Source organism: Felis catus, chromosome B1 (genome assembly GCF_018350175.1).
Source record: "Felis catus isolate Fca126 chromosome B1, F.catus_Fca126_mat1.0, whole genome shotgun sequence".
Taxonomy (NCBI): Eukaryota; Metazoa; Chordata; class Mammalia; order Carnivora; family Felidae; genus Felis; species Felis catus.
In genome coordinates, this window is record NC_058371.1 from 172,558,559 (window position 1) to 172,583,393 (window position 24,835).

Genomic DNA, 24,835 nt, shown 5'->3' on the forward strand with positions numbered 1-24,835 from the left:
ACCTCCAGGCTAAAGTGGCTAAGAGCAGGTGTTCCTTTCTCGTGCTTTCCTTCTCTTATAGGAGTTGAATGGAGAGGACTGAGGGCTTAGATCAAGGAAGAGGTAGTATAGACACATGGAAGATCACTCAGGTAAGAACATTCATATAGGTTATAGTCACAAGAATTCTCACATTGTATTGAGATTTATCTGTCTTAGATGGTAGCAGTATATTGACTAATACATATCTCTCCTAAATTCTCCCAGCCCAACACGTTTTTAATGCATATAAATATGGGCCCTAAAAAATGTTCTGGGAGGAAAACTGTCAATAATAATAACAGAAGCAAAATATATATTATCTAGAATGCATGTGTCATACACTATGAATATTGGTGTAATGACTTTGGAAATCCAATATAATATACTCAAATTTACATTTGAGATAATTATTATAAAAATAAAGTAATATGTAAATATATGTGTATTTATACAAATAAATGAGAATTAAAAATTATTTTAAAATCTAGGAGAAAACATGAGCAATAACAAATGATGGTAACTGGTGAATAACGATTTGAAGATTTAAAATATTTTTCAATAAAATGAAGTTTTATATTGTCAAAACATTGACAAGTGATTTTAAGAGTTTTACTGATCTAAGAATGAAAGAAAATTAGAACATTTAATTTTCATAAACCACAAATTATTTCAAGAACAAGATCAAGTAAATAAATCAAGTGCTTCTTTCTTAGGGTTCCTACATTTCTGATCACATTTCTTATATTAAATTCTCAGTAATGGCGAGGCAATGAGTTAGCTGAATGTTTTTGAGTGATGAATTGCCATTATCCAAGCATAAATTCTAATCAATGTTAAATTCTGAAAGAACAATAGAGCTTTATAATATCATTACAGGCTAGTTTTGATGTTGGTATAAGCCCAATTAATAAATAGGCCATCTCTTTCCTTGTCAAGAACTTTCAGGATGTTTGGTTCTTTAACCTCTGGAATGAATAAGAATAGCTTGGGGAGCCTTTCAGCATCTGTATTCAGAGCCTCATTCCCTAAGACTGATTCACTAGGTCTGAGGTAGGACCTGAACATCACATTTTTTGAAAGCCCTACAGGCGATCTGAATACACATCACAGGCTGAAGGGCAGTGGTGTGCACTTCAGGGAGAGACAAATATTTATACAAATCAGCATGTGATGAACTCACAACTTTACACAATAGATAGTTTAAACATGTGTAAACTGAATTTTTGACTAAAATATTTTTATTTTTAATGTTTTTTTTTTTTTTTTGAGAAAGAGAGAGACAGAGTGTGAATGGGGGAAGGGGTAGAGACAGAGGAAGACACAGAATCTGAAGCAGGCTCCAGGCTCTGAGCTGTCAGCACAGAGCCCCACGTGGGGTTTGAACTCACAAACTGTGAGATCGTGACTTGAGTTGAAGTTGGACGCTTAACTGACTGCGCCACCCAGGTGCCCTTGACTAAAATATTTTAAATGAACTAGTTGAACTTAATGGAATATTTGTCATTTTTTAAATGAACATAAAGGTAACACATCAAAATCGTTTATACATATACATATTAACAAACAACAACTTTTGTTTCTAAAATAACATTTCAAACTTTGTTATTTCCTTTTCAAGGCTTCCACTGCCATCACATATTAAATAAACATATTATTTCAATATGACAATTAATAACTGAGATCTCGGGGCATAGAAATCACTTCAATCCACTGCTACAAATGAAAGATCAAAAGAGGTGCAGGCTTCCGATTTGTATACATGGAAAAGTGAAGCCATCCATTCACAAAAGGATCATGAAAGAGGAAGAAACAGCTACTCAAAAGACTTAAAGAGCTGCACAGCTTTCTAGCATTTCTTGTTTTAAGAAATCAGGGGGTTTACATATACACTTTTGATAATGCAAGGATTAAACTTAAAAAAATTACCACATCTCCATACAACTATAGGACCTTGGCCATTAGAAAAACTATATATAGAATTTTTACATCTAGGAGAAATCTAGTTGCATTTAACCCAATTCCCTTATTTTGAGATAAAATCCACAGCCCAAAATGGCCAATGTAATCAACCAAAGACACACAGGCAGCCGGTTACAGAGCCAGGATCAGGAAGCATTGAATATTGCCCAAACCACTCACAAAGAAATGGAAATTCTTGCCTACCTTCATCCTTAAGGATGAAGCTCCCTGTATATACTCTAAGGGTATGAAAGGAGGAGGATGGTACAATATGAATGAGGGTGATTTCACAGACAGATGATATAATTAAGAATTTTAGACAAATGTTTACTTCTATATGACTACCCTTTTGCTAGGTATAAGAGAAAAGTCTTTTAGGTTTTCATGGGACAGAGATCACATCTCTATCCCTGGCTAATCAGACTGCTTTTAATACTATGGCATGTAATTTATAATGTTAGTATTTCCTTATCATTTCTTTTCCTGTTATGTATTTCAGTTTGGAGAGTTGAACTGGAGAGGTATAGGGTAGTGAAGATTTTAGGAAAATTCTAGAGTTGTGCTTTACAGTAAATTAGCCACTAGCCTCATAGTGCTATTATAATTTTTAAAAAAATGTTCTTTTAATCTTTATTTTTGAGAGAGAGAGAGAGACAGAGTGTGAGTGGGGGAGGGGCAGAGAGAGAGGGAGACACAGAATCTGAAGCAGGCTCCAGGCTCTGAGCTGTCAGCACCAGAGCCCAACGCAGGGCTTGAACTCACAAACTGTGAGATCATGACCTAAGCTGAAGTCAGATGCTTAACTGACTGAGCCACCCAGGCGCCCCTACAATTTAATTACAATTAAATTTAATTAAACATTCAGTTCTAGTAGATAGACTAGTCATATTTTAAATGCTCAATAACCTCAGTGGGCTAATGGTTGCCAAAATGAATGGTACAGATATAGGACATTTCCATCAATGCAGAAAGTTCTATTAACTTCTTCAATAGCGAAATAGGAATAAGTAATACCTAGTACTTTCTTTAGAGAATCTGTCATGGGAGGATTATTAAATGAAATGATGAATGCATAGCTCTAGCACAAAGTACACAGTCAAGGTAAGCTACTGTTGGTAGATCCTATGTTTTCACTGGCAAATGGAAAGGCCTATCTTTTGTTTTTGTACAATGTTGTTTGGCTGGTTTGTTGGTTGTCTTTTTTAAAAATGATCCCCAGCATTATCAATTTTATAACTAAATTTCATACTTCCTAATTAAAATGGTCTTTTGTAAACCCAGTAGACATCAAAACCCACAATACAATCATTTAAGAATAGGCCACTTACAGAGCATTAAAAATATATTTCTCTGAGATTCTACACAATCTTTCACATAACAGAGGAAACACATCTAACATCTCTGCTTTGTTTTAGTTATATGATGTTACTACAATGGTAAATCATTAAAATCTTTCATAATGGATATTCACTGTGGAGAACTATGCATTGCTGAATATTTCCAAGCTACAAAGAAACATTTAATTTTTAGCTTACTGCCCCGCTGCAGTAGACAATGAACTTATAAGTCATGAAAACGCCTAAACATAGCAAGGAGGCAAGTATTAAACAGAATAAGCTCATCAACTATTTCCAGAGTAACTCTTAATTGGCAATATTGCACCAGAAGTTAGAAATTGTGGGGCTGCAAACAAAGATAGAATCTTTAGTGAAGGAATTTGAAAAGTTTCATGAACTGGAAAGAAAATTAAATAGCAACACTGCCTAACCCTTGCAATCCCTCAGATTTCAAACATGTGACACTCACACGTACAAAATACGTACCAAGACCAACATTGCCTTTTATTGAAAAACTACTTAGATTTCTTCACTTTCATCATCAGAATTTGCTTTAGGCTTTCTTCATGGAATAAATCTTCAAAATGAGTTTAAAAAATCACTTCATAAAAATTACACTGTATGTAGATTTGAATAGAAAACAAAGCTGCATGAGACTCAAACTGGTCTGCTTGGCTTGCTCTCTCTGTGATTTACTCCTAGCTATCTGCCTCATAGCTTCTGGCATTCAGAATTCATGCTTTTGCAAATTGCAAATTACTAGATCATGAATCTTTTGGCATCCTCTACAAATATTCAAAACCACAAATGTAAAATAAGAATGTAAATTGCTTAGTATAGGCTAGCAATCTCTAAATCTTTTTCATGCATGTCCTTTTCAGTATACTTTTAACCATGTGCCCAAATATATGGATATTTACTAATTTATAAAAGATATACAGATACCGTTGTACAGTTTTTATATTCTAAAACATAGCAAAGATAGAGCTTTGAAGAGTAAGATAAAGGAATGTGGTTAATAATATTCTAATAACTGTATGGTGACAGATGGTAGCTAGATTTATTGTGGTGATCACTTTATAATGTATATAAATGCTCCCTGTTGTAGATCTGAAACTAATACAATATTGCTTGTCACTACACTTCAATAAAAAAGCATAAGATAAAATGTAAATAGAAGATCTATTTTTGCCATTTCTCCAGCTGATCATTTTGTATATCCCCAGTTGGAGTGTAAGTGCTACTGGAATATAGAGAAGGGTAAGATCAATATGAGCTAGTGTTTGGAAAGGCAACAAGTAGCAGGTGAGATCTGAAATGTGTCTTGGAATTAAGTGGGTGAGGAAGAAGAAGGTAAGAAGATTTGAGGTTGTGTCCTTTAAGAGGAGGACAAGGCAGGTGTATAAAAAGAAATGACAAGAGGAAAGGCAAAAGAATACCTTCACCTCTTCCCTTCTCAAGACAAATACTTTTTATTTGAGAGAGAGAGAACATGCGTGCATGAGGGCACAGGGCAGGGGCAGAGGAAGAGGGAGAGAGAGAATCATAAGCAGGTCCCATGCCCAGCACAGAGCCTGACATGGGGCTCGATCTCACGACCATGAGATCATGACCTGAGCTGAAATCGAAGAGTAGGACACTTAACTGACTGAGCTACCCAGGCACCCAAGACAAATATTTTTGATTTTGGAATTTAAGGGAGTCTTTCCTGGTACCAGGGCCAGAATATCTATGGTGGAGAGAATTAAATGTCTTAGAAGAATCAAATTGTCTTAAATAATAACCAGTATGAAGGGAAAGGGCTAATGGGTACTCTTATACAATGCTGCAGAGAATTAAAATAGTAGTAATGTTCCTGGGACGCCTGGGTGGCTCAGTCGGTTTAGAGTCTGACTCTTGATTTCAGCTCAGGTCATGATCCCGGATTCATGGGATCAAGTCCCATGTTGGCCTCTGCACTGACTGCAGCGCCTGCTTGAGATTCTTTCCCCCTCTCTCTGACCCTTCCCTGCTCGTGTGCTCTCTCTCTCAAAAACAGAAATAAATTAAAAACAATAGTAGTATTGTTCCTGAAATGACTCTGACAATACAAATAAAAAACCCTAAAAACGTGCACACCTTTGGGACTTTATCCAAAGAAAACAATCATTTGTATGTATAGAGATGAATAGAGATCTTGCTACAGGGAAGGTTTATCACAGGCTGTTTCTAACAGGAAAATACTGAAAACAACCCAAATTCTAAAAAAGAAACAGAACATTGGTTAAACAAAAGGTGTATCTGTGCAGGGGAGGATGATGCAGCCATTTAAAAAGATGTAACAGTTAACGACATGGAAAACTGTCCTAGTGGATGTTGTTTTTGCCTATCCAGGATCCCTTCTTACGGTAACAGATCCATGTCTACCTTTTGGGAAACCACACATTCCCCTATCTCAGTCCACATGGCTTGGGAAGAGATGGATCTTCCCCCTGAACAGGGTTGGACTGGGACCTGGCTGGTAAGAGTATCACATCTCCTAGCAATTATGATTGGTTTGAATGAACCCATGACCCAAACAAGGCCAGTAAGAGTCAATTTCAAGATGTTAGCTGGCACTCTTTGAAGAGTCACTCTCTTTCCATTGAGGTTGCTAAGCTGATAAAAAGTAAACATGCAGCTGCTAGTGGCTTTTTTGCTACCATACTGTGAACCTGCCTGAGAAAATGCTGTCACAAAGGAAAACAGAATCTAGAGAGGAAGAATAATAAGATTTGTGGTGTTATTTGAGTATCTGCATTCAGCCATGAATAAAACTAAGCTTTAACCTTGGATTTTTAATTTATTTATATGAACCAAAAATTTCTCGTTTTTTGCTTTAGTCAGTTTGAGCTGGGCTTCTGTCTTCTACAACAACAACAACAAAAAATCCCAATTTTAATATTTGCATCAGGGCAAAAAAGTGGGTTACAAAATAGAATCTACAGTAAGATTCAGATTTTCACTTGAAAAATACATATATTTATTAAATATGTATAGAAAATATACTTGAAGAACACTTCTCCAAATTCTTAATGGCTGTTATTTCTGGGGTGGCAGGATAGTGATTCTTATTTTTCTGTTTATACTCTATTTTCCAATATCTCTGTGGTAAAAATACTACATAATATGGAAAAAACTAATTAAAAAACTCTAAAGAACTCTATTCAGCTGTCTTCACCCCTTGCTCTCTGTTGTTTATAACTCCCAAATCATTCTTTCCTTCTACCACAGCAGTGAATTTTGCTGGACACATCGCTACCCAGGTAAAGATCACATTTCTGAGCCTCCCTTGCAACTGGCTGTGGCCATGTGACTAGGTTTTCAACAAAAGAGTATGAGCAGAATTGATACATGCAACTTGTGCTATTTGCTTAATATTTTCCCTTTTCTTTTGTTGGTCCTTCCCACAGGCTAGAATGAAGAGTTGAGTAGCTTTGAGAAGGAGTTGAGTAAGCTTTGAATGTGAAGAAAAGGTAACATCCTACAAGATGGAGAAACAATATGGAAGGAATCTGGATCTCTGTGTAAACTTGTGAAGCAGAGCTACTTATCAGCCCTGAGCTGCTTGCTTATCTGTTAGGAAATAGAAAAATAAACTTCTATTTTATTTGAGCCACTGTACTTCTGAATCTCTTTGTTTATATCATCTTAGCCTATCCCTTACTAATATGCTCCCTAAAGTTAAATGACCAAATTATATGGCTATGTGCATATGGGTGTATATGTGTGTGTGTGGCAGGGTGTGATTGTTTTCATGCCTAATATACCTAACATTAAAATTGTAAAACCTCACTATCTAGTTCCAAATGGATAAAAATAAAGTACAAGCAATAAGTGGCATAAAGGCAGTTTCTCTGCCTTTAAAATTTGGAGTTATAAAGGCCAGTTGTGCAATTGTAGCACCAATCCTTTCTCCTAGGCTGAGTCTTCAGCTTTCTCAGCAGCTCTGCGAACTCATATGATTCCAACAAATTCCTAATCTGTTAAACCAGCCAATTTCAGTTGCTTAAAACTAAGAAGGCATACAGAGATGCTTTAGAAGGTTCATGAACTCCTTGCACTGTATACTACTTAACACATACACATACACAACTACATGTGCACACACACACATGTGTTCCTCAGTTTTAGGTCAAGGGAATCCATGCTATGATTTGGGCATATATGTGTGACAGAACATGCAATACAACCTTCCCAGATACAAGTACATTACAGTTGAACTTCTTTGCAATCCCCGGAAACAATTCATTTCATGTGGTAATGTAGAGGATTTAAATTTCAGACCATACCAGAAATAATACACTGGTTCAAACAAGGAGATGTGGAGACAACATAAAGAGGGTTAAGAAAAGAAGGTAGCTAGCGCTTAAAAAAAGTGGAGATAACCCCTTGTTGGGAAAGCCTCGAGGAGGACCTAAATGCTTCAAGAAGAGTTAAAGAATAGCAAGGATATCTGTAATTGAAACACAAAGGAATGAGCAGCCAATTAAGATGGGTCAGATGGAAGACTGTGGATAAAGAGTTGTGGCCATGTTAAGAAACTATACCTGTTAGCCAGCCAGGCTTGGCATTTTCAAGAACCAGGCTAAGAAAATTAGCTGAGGAGAGAAAGTGAAATTGGTTTAGAATGAATCATTAACTATTATGTTAATCCAAGCTGAACTTAGTGATGAAATAGTCACAGACAACTGCCTACTGGTGTGTGAGCATGAAATCTCCATCTTAATTGCTTGGGCTCAAAATGCAGCTACTTCCAAGTGATCAAGGTCAATATCAACAGTGTAAGTGAGGTTGACAGTATGTATCCTTGATATGATGTTGACTAAAATGCACTTTACTTTGTGGTCTTACTCCCCACAACTCATAACCCCAGTCTAATCATGAGAAAAACATCAGACAAATATCAATTGAGTAAGACATTCTACAAAACACCTGACCAGTACTAGTACTCCCCAAACTGCCAAAGTCATCAAAGAGAAGGAAAGTCTGAGAAACTGTCACAGCCCAGAGGAGCCTAAGGAGACATGCTAACTAAATATACCATGGGATTCTGGGATTCTGGAGAGGATCCCACAATAAAAAAAGGACATTAGGTAGAAATTCAGAAAATCTGAATAAAGTATGGACTTCAGTTAATAATAACATATCAACACTGGCTCATTAATAGTAACATATGTACCACACTAATATATTAAAAATAGGAAAAACTGAGGGTAGGAATTCACTACACTATTTTGCAACTTTCCTGTAAATCTAAAACAGTTGTAAAAACACAAGGTTCATTTTTTTTTTAAATGCAGTTTTATTTCACTTACAAACTTGGAGGAAGTTATCTAGGCTTTCTGTTCTTCATTGGTTTCATCTATAAAATTAGAATGGTAACAGTGGCTATCTCAGAAATTTGTTGTGAAGACCAAATGACTTAATACTAAAATGCATAAACCAGTGCCTCACAGATACTAAGCAGCCAGTCAGTATTAGCTATTATTAGTTTTGAATATTTGTAAAGTACAGTAATATTTTATGCATATTGCCTAAAGTATGATATCGAGATCTGACATGTAAAATATTAAGGTCTAACTTTATGAACAAAGCTGGAAATAATGAAATTTCCCCCAATATGTCAAAAATGACATAATTTCAAAGCTGGCAAATCAAGTGAAGTATAAACTGTGTTAGTATTAATCTATGGTCACAAGGTAGGTCAAAATGTAAACTTTGCTGGCCCTGGTAAGAATTCATCCTGCATTAAGGGCTTAGGAACCTAGTACTCACATAAAAGGTGGCAACTCTCACTTAGGATCTAAAATTCTTCACGGTATAAAAAATAAGTGTTGTATTTTAATGTCAATGTAATGACTTAGATGATTCCCACGGAGAAAATGCTGGCTAGGTTACAGACCCAAGATCAAAGTCAAAAGATAAAAACTTTTAAATCACTTAGATGTGTGGCAGGAGAAATGAGCGGAAGTCTAAGGGCTGAGACAGACATTTCTTCTTGTTAGAATACAACTAATCAAACACAGGGAACCTACGATGCTTTTAACTACTACCTTGAATTGCGCAGACCCACTGTAAGTGCTGGCATTTTTGTGCAGGTAAGACCACTCAGCTGTTTTCCCTTTCTTTCTAATAACTCAAAATTTCAATCTAAGTTCTCAGATTTACCTATGTAAGTAACACGAATGCTTAAAAAAGAAATTCTCTCTTTACCGTTAAGTATCTCCCTGTTATGTCTTTGACATTTTAAAATACCAATCTATAATATACTCAAATAAAATGTTTACTATGTTTTCTTTTTTGTAAATATTATGTAAGAAAAAGAATTATTCCCAGTTATGTACAAAAATGTGATGAATGTCAGCATAGCTTCTTATGACATTAACAGTGACAGCTTTTGATTTGTTTACAGTAGAAGGGCAACCACCCAGAGACTGCTCACTTAATCACAAAGCTGGGGGCAAATACATATATCCTTATGACAAAGATCAAAGACTCAGAGCTGAAGGACTGAAGGAAGATGTGAGAATCAGATATATTTAATCTAGTATAAAACAGGGGAGTAATAGCGACACACAAATGTCAATTCTAAATCCAGAATGGTGGGATTTTTTCCCTTTTTGCAATAATATGTTAGGACAGAGATTTCAAAACCTTTGGGAATATTAAGATGCTTTGACACATTTGTTTCCCTTCTTATATCTAAAAATCAGAGACTTTTTAAAAGTATATTTTATTTTTGAAATTATAATGTTAGGATTAGTTTGGTCACTGCAAATCTAAATTATTTACTCCCATCTTATTATTTACTTTCTCAACCTTCTTGATTAGCATTTTTAAAGCAACTACATTTAGATTTTTTAAAATACCATTTTCTTACTTTTATATCCCCTGTAAGTAAAAATGTCAATTTTATATTCTTGAATTATGCATAATCTCTCACTAAAAAAAAAAGGCAACCTTTTTCTTTCATAATGAATATCCCACTAAGATGATATTTTGATATGGATACTAAAGAATACATTAACTTAATTTTAATAATCATTAGTTATGCATACAACCTTTTTTGTAAGAAAGTAAATTACAGCAACCAAGGTGTGTATAACCTTTCCAACTTTATATATTGTATATGTTCACATATGTATAATCTCTCCAGATAGTAGTTACAGGTTAAGATTTTTTAAATTTATGGTGATAAATAAATGCTTTGCTTTTCTGATTTTGTTAAAATATTCTTGATACAGTGTATTGATTTTCAAATGGAAAGATGATTTTTTTTTGGTTTTCCACAAAAATGATACACCATGGACCTTTTACTATATACATTATTATTCTCTTTATGGCAACAAGTCTCCAAAGAAAATACAAAGCATGAAACCACACTAACTCAACTGCTCTCCATATTAAAATTATTTGTGTCTCCTATTCACTTAAGACAATGCCAAATCACAAACTAATTACATTGTTTAAAAATTAAATACACTAGTTACCTATGTAAAGATATGCCCCTCTCTCCAGTATACAAATGATTATAGATGACTGGTCTATATTTATTATTATTCCAACACCACAGTTCAGAATTCCATGTTCTGAAGGTTAGAAGAGAAGGCAGTAAATATCCCCAAGTAATAGATACTTGAATATATGAACTCATTTTGTCTCCATCTCTTATGATGCCTATAATTGACAATAATCACCACACAAATTACAAGTGTTATCAAAACCTGAAAGAAATTTTAAAAGAAGAATCCAGTAATCAAATTAGACAAACAATAGCCTTTAAATATTTAGAAATATTCCTGAATGAAGCTGAATCAGAAAGATGATTTTCATGCTATAACTTATTACATAATATAGTGTAGTAGTTTAAACTGATTAATGAGAAAATTCATTTCAAAGATAAAGCCAGGTTCCAAAGGTGAAGATGAATGAAGTCATTGTGAAATCACCAATTTATTCTTTATGTTCTCTCCTCAAACTCACTTCCCCTTCTTGCTCTGCCTTCACCCATTAACCACATCTAGCTCCTCTATGTTCCCTTATACTCTCCTGAAGGAATGCCCTTCACTTCCCTAAACAGCACAATTTTCAGTGAAGTGAAGGTAACAGGAATTAGTAGCTGTCATCTTAGAAAGAGACATGTTACTGTATTTTCTGTATTAGTCTGGAGAGCTACAACATAGACAGGACAAAGAGAAATAACCATAAGAAAAATATTATTGTAACTACAATGCTGTAAAAAAATTATTGACAACTACAATGTGCATCTCCTTGTAAATCCTTTCATTTTCATTAAAATTAAAACATGACTCACTAATCTGCTGCAAACTAAAGTGTCATGTCTCCTACAGTTTTCATATGACTATAGAAGGTAAATGAATGAAGCAAACTGCAAGGCAATGATGCATAAAATTGCTACTATATATTACTTTCCAGGCAGAACGATATCTATATATGGAACACAAGATATTTCAAAATGAATGCTACTTGTTGTCTTTATAATTTACAGAATTGAAATTAGTATTAGAACATGTTAATAAACCCTAGCAAAAGTACCATATATGCATACCAAGGTATTATGTGTATACATGCAGTGCTATAGATTTCATACATAAATAATAACACTAAATTATTAACACTATAGAGAATATACCCCCATACCCCATTTCTAACAGTAAGAAAATAATCAACCTGCATGAACTGGAATCAGATTCATTTTCTTCTTCACTAGTGCCATCATCCACTTCTGGTCTATCCAGCCAGTGTGCACCGCCACAATCTTCTGCTGTAAACTCAAATGCAGGGACTTCAGAGGTGGATGCCATTGGCCAAGAAGGTGAATTCTGAAAATCCAGTTGGCTGGACCTTCGGTAACCAATTGAAGCCAAAGGCAATTGTAGGCTACATGGATCTAAAAACTTTCTCCCACCGTTTGCTCCAGTCTGTCCTCGATTCCAAAATTCTCCCTGCTGGCTGTCAACTGTAGAATTAGATGATGCTTGATGGCTAAACCACCTCCATCTGATTTTCAAAATCTGCTTCACATCAAACTCTTTACGAGAACCAGACATCCTCAGAGAAACCAAGTGATCGTCTAGGCAACGGGCAAAAAGCACTGCACACAGATTTGTGCATCCAACCAAGACAAGAGAAGTCTATGCCCTGCTGTGCACAATAAACAGATTGAAAGGAAATAAATCACATTCACATATATATCTACATTAACTTTTATACGACTATAGCGGAATATAAAGAACAAAGGAGAATGAATAACGATGAAACACGGTGGAACATTCCATTCAATCAGAGCAAACTCTCATCCACCTATCCTGAAGCAGCTAGAGCACTTTCCCCCTTTCTCCTTTCCCATACTGACCATTAGCTCTCACAAACACTGACAGCATTCATTAAAGTCCTTTCAAATGCAGAACACCCCCCTCTTTTCTTAAACCACAAGTGACAGAAACTGAAAGCACTATCCCGTTGCAATATCTCAGTCTCTGCTGCTTAGTGTATTAACTCTTTCATTGCTACAACAAGGAATTTATTCCAGAGCATTTTCCTTTGTACATAAAAATCACTGTAAACCTAAAATGTTTCTATTTTTATACTAAATTCCTAAATGAGATATCACAAAATAATCATTTTTAAAAAGCATGTTTAATTAGATGAATAATAATGACTTTTAAGCTGTGCTTTTGGGGGGGGGAGGAATAAAAAGGTGGGGCTCCAGTTTGTGGCTTTCAGTTTCTATCTTCTTCCTTCAGGAAAGGAGTGTATTTAATTAATACAGTAAGATCTGGGATAGGATTTCATTTGAGCAAAGAATAGGAAAAAGGAGAAAGAAAAAGTCTGAAAACTACACAGGATCAAAATATGACAGTACTTACTCTTTTCTTCAAATAAACAACTTGAAGCCAGTATTGCCCTATAGTTGGGATTGGGCTGCTTTAATTTAGTATAGTTTCCAAATTTCTATGACACCACTTAGAAGGAGGAAAGTGTAGTTCAAGAAAGCTACCCAGGACTGGGACAGGATTACTTCTTGGCTGTACAAGTACCCTAATGGTGCCCTCTGTTGTTAGCAAAACAGAAAAATAGTCTGAAGATGGTGACAGTTAAGGCAAGCTGATAAAGCAAATAAAAAAATCAAAATTTAAAATACTGAATAGTTACCGTGAGCCAGACACCCTACTAAGCGTTGTGAGGGACACAGTTGCATAACATCTTGGTTCCTACCTTCAAAAAGAACTCAATCAAGTTACTGACACAAAAAGCATTTGATAATTTAAATATAAAAAACATTACAATGTTGCAATATTAATATACTGTGATCTACAAATAGAGAATTTGAGTTTTCAAGGTGCTCAGCATCTAATGCTATTCACTCGAAAGACAATGCCTATTATCAACTGACCAGAAAAAAAAAAAGTCTGCTTTGGAGGCTTACAACAATACTGGGAGGTATAGATCTTAACCTCACACAGCTCTCGAGAAGAATAAAAATTATTCAGAGAAACAAGAATGGAGGCATGAAAAGCTATCTACAGTTTTGTGCTCAATATGGTAGAACAAACCATAAATACTGTCAGAAACAGAAAGGAGGTATCGGGATGGTGTGGAGTGGCATGGGCCAGTTTCATTAGGGAGAAAGCCTCTAGGGATAGTAAGCTATAAAGACAGAATGGGGATAGATTTTATTAAAGAAGGAAGATATTAATAAAAACATGAAGTGAGCATATTGACAAAGAAAGGGGGAAAAACAGCAATGGACCAGCCAGCCAGACATACCTAATTAATTTTAAGGAGCAAAAAGACATAAATTGGAATGAATACGATGAGATAAAACGCCTTGAGCACAAAGCAAAGGTGTAAAGGCGCATAGGCAATAACAAGTGGACCGTTGAGCGGGGCACTGTTTTAAAAAATTAATTTGGCAGTAGCATGAAGGATGCATTCAAGAGTAAAATGACTTTCTCTGTCTGCTCACCTGTCATAACTCCACTCTATCCACCTTTATTTCTAACCATTTTCCAACAAGGACACATTGCTTCTTTGGTTGAGATAGAGTCTACATTATGTTGCTCCCTCTTCTATATGCTGTTTGTGTCCCAAGGTCTCTGGTTTTAAGATATTACTCATCCTGGGGTGTCTGGGTGGGTCAGTTGGTTAAGCAACTGACTCTTAATTTTGGCTCAGGTCATGATCTCAAAGCTCATGAGTTCGAGCCCCACGTCGGGCTCCATGCTGCCAGCACGGGGCTTGCCTGGGATTCTCTCTCTGCCCCTACCTTGCTCTCATTCTCTCTCTCAAAATAAATACATAAACATTAAGATCTTACTCATCTTTTGAGGTTAGCACGGGCACTACTGCCCCAAGAGGCTCCTCCAATTACTCTAGCTTTGTGGTTCTCGACAGAGGTAGCACCAACCCTCCACTCCTACACCCCCAAAAAGGGATTCTGGAAGTCGTGGGGGCAGGGGGAAATTTGTAGTTGTTTGATGACCAGAGTGCTACAGACATGAAATGGGTGAAAATGGCAAACATCTTGCAGTTCATGGTACAGACCCTCATAATGGAGAAATGCCACTGCAGTAGTGCATAAGGATCTTGCCATCATCTCCATTCAGCTTTACATAAAAGAATTCTTTTCTCTCCATTGTTTTGAAATTCATCTGTGTTGCTGCCTGTAGCAGCTGATAGTTGGTTTTTATAGCTATACAGTATTTCACTATATAAACATACAACCAAAAAAATGCATTCTATTGCTCATTTTAGTTGTTTCTAGTTTTAGAGTTTTAGAAGTAATCCTGCTATGAACACTCCTGTCCATGTTATCTGGTGCACATGTATATGCATTCCTATTGAGTATATATATACAGAAACAAAACTGCTACATCATAAGGTATGCGTATGTTCAACTTTGATTATTATTGATTTACACTCCTACAACCATATGAGGATTCCAGTTACTCCATAAACACTGGGATTGTCAGTCTTTAATGTTAGTCATACTGATGGGTGTGTAGTGAAATCCCATTTGATTTTACTTTACATTTCTCGTTATTAATGTTATTGGGTAACTTTTTGTATTTACTGGACATTTGGACATCCTTTTGTGAAAGGGCCTTTGTCTCTTGACCTTTTTGATTTATTGGCGCTCTTTATTTCTAATATGAGTCTTCTACTATCCATATAATTTTAATGTAAACCACCCTTTTCCACTGAATTGAGGTATTACTTTTGTTATTAATTAGCATCTCACATATACAGAGATCAATTTGGGGATGCTAATTGTTCTATTTGTTTATTTTTTTAATGCTTATTTATTTTGAGGCAGAGAGAGAGAGAGAGTGCACAGGGAAAGGGCAGAAAGAGAGGGAGAGAATCCCAAACAGGCTCCATGCTGTCAGCACAGAGCCCAATGTGGGGCTCGATCCCACCAACCATGAGATCATGAGATCCCACCAAAATCAAGAGTTGGATGCTTAAGACTGAGACACCCAGGTGACCCTACTGTCTACTTCTATGCCAATAGTAGAGTGTCTTAATTATAGTCTACCTATAAGATGTCTAATATCCATTAAAGCAAGTTCCTATCTCCACATATATCCTTTTAGAATAATTTTTAAAGCTAATTTTAGATATTTACCCTTCTCTATATACTTTAAAGTAATTCTACCTAATCCTTTTCTCAACAAAAAGCCCCAACCCTATTGAGATTCTAATTGAAATTGCATTAAATTTGTGTATTAATTTTGAAATGATTGGCATTTTATGATATTAAGGCTTCACATCTAAGCATATATGCTGTTTAGTTTGCTCAGAGCTCATGCTCACCAATAAGATTTTGAAATCTTTTGACTATAGGTTCTGTGCCTTTCTTACAAAACATTTTATCATGTTCTTTTCTTTCTTCTTGTCACTGTAGTAAATGCAATATTTTATTTCTAGTTCCATTTACACATGGTTATTGCAATTATAACAAAAGTACTGAGTACATTTATCTTGTACCTAGTCATCTTATCACACTTCTTCATTAGTTATATTTTAAAAATTGGTGTTCATTTTTCATTATGTTAAGTTAGAGGTACTTTGAGACATCTAAGTGGAGACGTCAGATAGTTGGATAAATGTTTCTGGAACTCTGATCCAAGCTCCAAAACCTCTAACAGAAGTCTAGTAGTGGAGAAGCCACTAAAGGAGACTGAAAAGGAATAACCAACAAAGAAGAAGAAAATCTACAGGGTCTGGTGTCAGGCAAGTCAAAAGATAAAGGTATTTCATGGCAAAAGGCATGGTCACAATGTCAAATAAGAGGTCAAGTATTATATGCAAAGAAATATGTCCACTGGAGTTGGCAACATAAAAAATTTGCCAAATAAGATAGGAGGAGTCTCAGTAAAGGAGTGGGGACCAAAGCCAGGAGTGGGGACCAAAGCCGTGTATAGACAACTCATTCAGAAAATCTGAACAGTGGGGCACCTGGTTGGCTCAGTCGGTTAAGCAACCAACTCTTGATTTCAGCTCAGGTCATGATCTCACAATTTGTTAAGTTCGAGCCCTGTGTAGGGCTCTGTGCTGACAGTGCAGAACTTGCTTGGGATTCTCTCTCTTTGCCCCTCCCCTGCTCGTTCTCTCTCTCTCAAAATAAATAAATAAGTAAACTTAAAAAAAAAAAGAAAATTTGAACAGTGAGGCTGCATAATGGGATTGTAGCTGGAAGAGGTGAAGGATCAAAGTAATGGCTTTGCTTACTTCTTTATTTGTTGCTTTTTAAAAATATGAAGCATATTGGAATGATGAGAATGATCCAGTAGGAAGAAGAGACTGATGACTATAAGGAGAATCACCGGAGCAAAAAACAGTGAAGACTCTGATAAAAGGAAAAGAATGGCACCTGAGTGCAGCAGATGGCTTAGATAGTCATAGGAGGAGGGATACTTCCTCTGTTGTAAGATTTATAACTTTCTAAATGCATCGATTATTTAAAAGGATAGATATGCATTAAGCAATCTACTCAAGATGAAAATCAAATCAGCCCTCTAAAAGGAGTCATGAAATAATAAAGATTAGAGGAGACACTGAAGAATTAAGAAATAAAATGACAGAATAAAGATCCAGCTCCTAAAAACATTTGCCAGTATTTTCTCTTACTTCTAGCAAATTTAACCAAAGAAAAAACAAATCAGAATTCAGAAAGAGGATAAAATAAGTTATAATAAAATAGAATATTTAAATAAAGAGCTAAAAACACTAATATGGCTACAAAAATTTTAAATGTCGAGTTGAATAAGGGAAATGCTGACAAATGGAGAGAATTTAGGCAAGCAAAGTTGGAAAATAGTCTTCAAAGATAGAATTTGCTCAAAATCCCTTACAGCTAGATCTCTATTTAATAATTTTGCCTAAGGTTAAGCTTGTCTAAGCATGGGCACTTTGGAGAAAAATCTTCATTCTAACAAAAAACATTAAAAAATTATCTATTGATACAGTAGCTTGTTATAGTGCCCATGTTAGAAAGAGCTTTATGGAAATTGTTTCCCAGCTTTAATTCAATTCTTGGGCCAAATACTTTCTTTATAAAAAATGTGTAGTTAGCTTAAGAGTTAACGCTTTAGTGGCATGAAATTTAATATTTACATAACACCTTTTCTTCTGTTTCATCAGCTTTTGCCAAACAATATATAACTGTTTTGCTCAAAAACTTACCCAGCTCGGTTGAGGAGTACTTCTCAAAGTAATTATTCTCACAAGATCAATACGTATTAAAAGTCATTACATTGCTAAATTATTAAAATGGTCTGCCTGGACTATTCCATATCAATTAGATCCCTTCCTATTCTCTGTACCCCAACTCTTTAAATTTTTTTTTTATAGCACCTATCATTGCCTTGCATACTAGCTGTTTATTTCCTTACTTATTGTCTTTATCCTCACTACAAAGTAAGCTATAGTAAAGCTTTGGTTAATCACTACAACCTTATAACTTAGTATGGTAGCTGGCAGACAGTAGGTGCTCTATAAATACTTCTCTAATGACTGAATGTATCGAACAATTACAAGAGCAATAATAAAAATATATACATTTTTGAAATTATAAAGAATCTAATTTAAAAAATATTAGAGGCGCACCTGGTGGCTCAGTCAGTTGAGTGTCCCACTCTGGACTTTGGCTCAGGTCATGATCTAACAGTTCGTGAGTTCAAGCCCTGCATTGGGCTCTGTGCTGACAGTGTGAAGCCTGCTTGGGATTCTCTCTCTCCCTCTCCCTCTGACCCTCCTACATCTCTCTCTCTCTCTCAAAATAAATAAATAAACTTAAAAATACATTAAAAAACATTTATCTCTGGTGACAAAATCTTTTCAGTATTTTTTCAACTTAAGAAAAAAACCCGTAATATGTAATACATTACCCTAAGTGTTTCCTTTTTCTATTTCACTCTTTAGGCATAAGAAATTTTTTATCACTTTGAAATCTAATGACTAAATAGATGTCTTTTTAGAGTGACCAACATTTTCTTCAAACTGATCATCAAATTCTATTCTGTACCTCTCTCTTAAGAAGTTGCCTTTCCTTAAACTGGAGATGCAGCTCACACTACTTAAAGTAGAAAAGTCTCCATTATGAATACATTTTTCAAAATGTAATTAAAAAATCCACATGCAATTTCTGCTTCAAATCTGCTCAAATGTTAGTTTGTGAATTCAAAAGATGACTGTATTCAGTATTATAATAGCAATACTGAAATGCCATTAAGATAGACTGCAGACAAGCTCACTTCAACAGTGTGACTTTTAAAGGCATGGCTTCACTCAATAAAAATCACAGCTATTGAGTAACCGAGTTATATGGGTAATCATTATTATACAAACCTCTCTTCACATAGTTTTTAAGACAACAGCTTTGCTCTATGAGCAATCAATTGTAATAAATCTATTCCTATAGTTTTAAGTGTGTAATATAGATCACATAAAACACTTCAGGAATTAATTTCACTGTACTAGCCCAGCAGCATTTCACCTTCCCAAGTTTTCCCTCAACTATAAAGAGTTACAACATATGATTTCAAAGAACACTTTAAAGTTTGATGTTCTAGGATAGACTTTAAACTTAGTCAAATTAGGTCTTTTATCAGAATTTGGCTTAATTATCTGAAAACTAATATAATTCCACTAACACTTAAAAATGATGGCAGAAAATAGTTAATTATTTACACATATTAGAAAAGATGTGAAATTTAAACTTTAATTTCAGAAATATGTCAGGTATTCTGTACCTCTTCTCCAACTCCATAAAAAGTCATTATTATAAATGTAAAAACAAAATCCTACTTATGTAAATTCAACACATCTCTGTGCTATATGCAGAAAAAACTTAAAGATAAGAACACAGAAAATAAAATCTTTCAGGGCAGGGACCACCATATCCCTAACAACTTGTACAGTGCATGGCATTCAAATTTTACTAAATTTAAATCAAAGAATAAATGAATAAATTAATGACCCAGACCTTGATTGGAAAGATCTGAAAATCTAGCAGAAGAGGGTTTTGAATGAAACACTGACTGAATTATCAAGAAATAAATATGTCCTTTATGTGGGAGGGGATGAGGTTCTTGAGTCCATTTAGATGTATGCTTCAAAAAAATTTGGCAACAGTGAAGAATGGATTTGTGAGGGAAGGCACCATCAGGAGAGAGACCAGTTAGAAAGCTCTTCAAGGTAAGAGGTACAGCTTAACCATGGCTGGAGGCAAGGAGATCTGAAAGGGGGATGGACATTAAAGATATTACAGAGACACGCCTCATAGAAGCTCTGTGGCAAATGGAAAGGAAGCAGTCAAAGATGATAGCATTTTCAAACTTGGGTGACTGGAAGAAGTAGGGTAACATCGACATAGAAAAGGAAGTAAGAAGGCTACAGCTTCAGGAGGATTGAGTGTAGCTTCAGATAAATTTGGTTTTAATTAAGTATTGGAAATAGGGGTCTGGAGTCTTATCCAGCTTATACTTCAGTATCAATCTATTTAGGAAATTAGAAATTTAGAGTGTGGATAGATGGGTCCTGGGCTGTTAACACTTGTTATCTTTTCATTCTTTCTACTAGTTACACACACGGCATCAAAATTTCTTTTGTAATGAAAAGAAGAACGTTAGAATATAATCCGAAATCCAAAATAAGGTTTCTGGTACAGTGTTAAATCTTTCACGTTGTTAAAAATAATTGGGTAATATTTCTGCTTTAATCAACAAATTAAAGATGAGTATTGGATTTAAATTCAGCTGTAACAAACCAAGAGATTTAGCTTTGTAAACTACACGGTGAACCGAAAGGTCAGCAGTTGAGAACTCTGATATATACGGAAAACTGAAGGTGCTTCATGGTAAAAGCCATCTAATATAGAAATTTTACTTCTTTGTGTACCCTAAGAGCACTCTGTGACAGATATAAGATCAAGGTGAAAAAAAATGTGTGAGGTAAATTTTAACCTTTAAACTAAATTATGTCTCCTTGCTAAATGATCATACATTATCCCAAACTACTTGCTCAGATAACTTCTTCCCTAGACTGGAACTCTATTAAGGTTACAGAAAGAGCCATGGCTTTTGAGACACTTAAAATACAAGAACTGACATTCAATTTTAAAAGTTCCATACAGCATGATACAGACATAGAGGCAGGCATAGGGTACTAAGGTCAAAGCAAAATTTTCAATCTAGCTGGACCTCTCTAAAAGCCCCTTGTCAGATGAAACCTCATAATTGGTCCATTAAATGAAAAAGTCAGTAACTGTAAAAATTATACTCACATATCCTTAAAGATTTTAACTGAAACACATACATGTACATTCATTCACAAATCTTTTCGTATAGGGTTAATGCATATATTTTACGTGGGCCCCCTGCTGAGTTTGTGTCCTCTTTCTTGTATAAGCCATGTCCACAATGACCCAACATCCATGATTTCCATTTATGATTTCTATAAATGGAAAACTTAAAAGCACTTCAAAAATAATACAAATACAGAATCTATTAGACCAGTGGTCCGTCCACCTTGAGATAAAAAGCTTCTGCCATAATGAAATTAATGTACTTCCTTCTAGCAGAAAGTGTTACCATGAAAAAAAATGTCAGCTGAACAAAACAGTGTGCTTAGTGATGTGTCTAATTTACATTTCAGTGTGAGCTCATTTCCTTGAGAATTAGTCTAAAACCAGTTAGCTGGCCCATGAACTTTGACAGGCACTGCTTTAGACTTTGATGATCTCCAACAGACACACACACCCTCCCTCACCCCTACCCAGTCATTTTACAGTTTTCCAGCCTTCGTCGAATTTGATAGCCAATCTGTTAAGAACTCATTTATATTAAGATCTCCCAGAGCATTCACCTTAATTTTCAAAGAATGACTTTTTTCTTTACCCTCATTAATTAACATGTTTACAAATGTTTCATAATTACTAAAACAAGCATAACTGTTAAAAATGGGTTTGTGAATAAACACAACCAACTTTTGGTGAGTATCCAACTCAAGAGGTAAGCACAGAGTTGTGTGGAGTTGTGCCCTACTGTAGGGCATTCTATTTAGCCAAGAGTGTTTAATTGGCCCTGGGGATCAGTAAGTACAACTGACAGAGGGAAGAGGGTGCATTAGGTTAAAGCTATGAGTCAGTTCAGAGGTAGCTAGTTGAGGGTGCTTCTGTTGTTATTTTCCCACGTTATTACTTATTAATGATAAGCCTAAGTGATATAGCAGAAAGCCTGAGTCAATAACTAAGCCACTCACCAGCTAGCTGTATAATTTAGGCAAATCACCTCTTTGGTTTTCAGTTTTGTGTGTGTGTACATGTGTGTGTTTCAGTTAAATCAGATTAGGTAAGTAACATATGCAAGTATTGAGTAAGGATCTAGATTTCTAATAGCAGCTACTATTTCCTAAGTGTGTAAGTGTGCGTGATAATATGTGAAGTACTGTACATTGAATGGGGCTTTAGTTGTCTCAAACACTCTGGCAAACAGGTCATTCCTTTCTCCCCTTACACATGAGGACGCTGAAGTCAAGTGAGGTTATAAGATATGTGGGTAGCAGGGTTCAATGTGAATACAAAGACCAGATACTTTCAAATATGCCACATTGCTGCTTGCTTATAAAATATTCTCATCTGGAACTCATAACTACTTTGTGAGAAGGCAGAGTAGGTATTTCCCCCCATTGTCCAAATCAGGAAGCAGATTCAGAGTGTAGTTGATTTGTAGGTTAGATATCAAGGAGTAGTAGAGTGGACTTAAATTCTTTACCAGTAAGATCTGACCAAACTAAAAGTAAATAAGGCACAAAAAGAGAAAAAAAGCCATCTGACCAAACTAAAAGCAAATAAGGCACAAAAAGAGAAAAAAAACCAAACAGTCCTTAAAGAACGTATCACTTCTAATATAACAAAATACTGTTTATCATAATTGCAATTAAATGCCAAAGTGGTCTTTAATTCCTGAAGCACAAGAGCCTCCCAGATTTCTCCCCACTCGACTCCTTCCCAGTTTCTGTCACAAATTCTTATAGGACAATATGTTGACCCACATTAATATATATCAAAAGTACCTTTTCATCTTTCAACTGCTTATTGGTACTAATAACTGGTAGTAAAGCAAACAACATTTTAAAAATCAGTTAAATTAACATTATATGGTGTTTTTATCCCCACACTCATCTGTAAAAGTTATCACAGTTGATACTATGAAGACCATAGTATAATTGTAGCAAAATATTTCCTTTTAAAAATAGCCCTTTAGGGTGAGCTCAGTTGGTTAAGCATCCAACTTTGACTCAGGTCATGATCTCATGGTTTGTGAGTTTGAGCCCCATGTCAGACTCTCTGCTGTCGCCACAGAGCCTGCTTTGGATACTCTGTCTCCCTCGCTTTCTGCCCCTCCCTGGCTCACTCTTTCTCTTTTAAAAAACAGTCCTTTAGGGGCATCTGGGTGGCTCAGTTGGTTGGGCGCCTGACTTCGCCTCAGGTCATGATCTCACCGTTCTCATGAGTTTAGAGTTTGAGCCCCGAGTCAGGCTCTGTGCTGACAGCTCAGAGCCTGGAGCCTACCTCAGATTCTGTGTCTCCCTCTCTCTCTGCCCCTTCCCTGTTTGCACTCTGTCTCTGTCTCTCTCTCTCTCAAAAACAAACATTAAAAAAAAATTTTTTTTTAAATAGCCCTTTAACTTGATGACAGGTAGAAGAGATTTCCTTGCCACTCACTCTTGGATTTTATAAATTTAGGTATACATTTGCTGCAGCACAAGGATGAAAGCTATAATACTATAAAGGTAATGGCAAACCACCAATAAACTCCGGCTTGATCCTTCATGGTTGGCATGTGCTGAGACACCCAACTGTCTTATGTGCCATAAAAAGTAATAATCTGGATAACCATCATTTTGTCTTTTACTGACCTGAACCAAATTCAGCATTTCTATCTTCTATGTAGCTTTATGGTGATGGAGGGAAATAAAGTAATCAATCAGTACTCTCTAGACACAAATATAATAAAGCAAAATTGGCTGGGTTCTGTGTATACATAATGAGCCAATCACAGATCCAGCTGATTCTGCTGCAGAACCAATCAGATTTTATAGATGGTATATTAGCTGGAACAGTGAAAGCTGGGTAAGGAAAGGGTAGTAAAGGGCAATGTAAGCAACAGAGAAAAACATGAAGCACTGTTTCTCAGCTGCTTGTAATTAGAAATAGTTAATACAAATGTTACACCATTCACCATTATAAAGAAACTCCCTGGCTTGCCCTACAACTAGACCTTAAAAAGAAGCCACCAATTCATTCTATTATTCTCGAATTCATTCATTCTGTAATTCAGTTCCAGCAAAAAGCAAAATGAGTTATGTAAGTGAGTCAAATGGCAAGCAGTGGAGACCAGTGGAGGCTAGAATTATTCTTAACAACATTGCTAGGAGGCAGTTCAGAACAGTCCTCCCCAACTCCCCATCTCTGTGGGGCAGGGGGGTAGGACAAATTGGTTCAGGCCCTTCCAAAGCACCATGCTGAATCTGTCCACCAATTCTAAACGACTATGGAGCAGGAGAATTGGGTATTTCTTCTTTCTACTTATCAGAGAACTATCGCCCCAAAGACAGGTATATATTAAGTAAAAGTGAACCAACCAGACTCAAGTCTAAATTTCCTCATCTACTTTCCACACTATAGCCAAAATAACCTCCCAAAATCTAATTCTTGACCATCTTACTTTTACTTAAAACTTGTTCTCGGTCACCTACAAGAACAATAAAATCCAAGATCTTTACAATGGAAACCAGTGTTTCTAACAATCTAGTAGTTCTTGCTACCTTTCCAGCCTTACCTTCCTCTCAACCTCTCTTCCTATTTCACACTTTTTCTGTCATAAGAGCTAAAACACACTACATCAAAGGAAGCAAAATGAGTTATTATTGCAATATTTCCCAAATGAAAAGGACTATGGAAGATA

At 35.7% G+C, this 24,835-nt stretch overlaps 1 protein-coding gene across 8 annotated transcripts in view; it reads right to left on the reverse strand.

Annotated features, from left to right (window-relative positions):
• Positions 1-24,835, reverse strand: part of KLHL5 (kelch like family member 5) — a 98,124-nt gene that overhangs the window by 62,951 nt on the left and 10,338 nt on the right. For 2 of the 8 annotated variants that reach the window (XM_045056459.1, XM_019829628.2), the window contains exons 2-3: positions 12,030-12,503; positions 10,829-10,927 (exon numbers count right to left, since the gene is read on the reverse strand). The exons of 4 other annotated variants lie outside the window; for them this stretch is intronic. In XM_045056459.1, coding sequence (XP_044912394.1) covers positions 10,829-10,927; positions 12,030-12,409 — 479 coding nt within the window. In that variant the 5' untranslated portion in view covers positions 12,410-12,503. The remainder of the gene's footprint in view (positions 1-10,828; positions 10,928-12,029; positions 12,504-24,835) is intronic. 2 more of the 8 variants (XM_045056460.1, XM_023253191.2) reach the window with 2 other exon arrangements.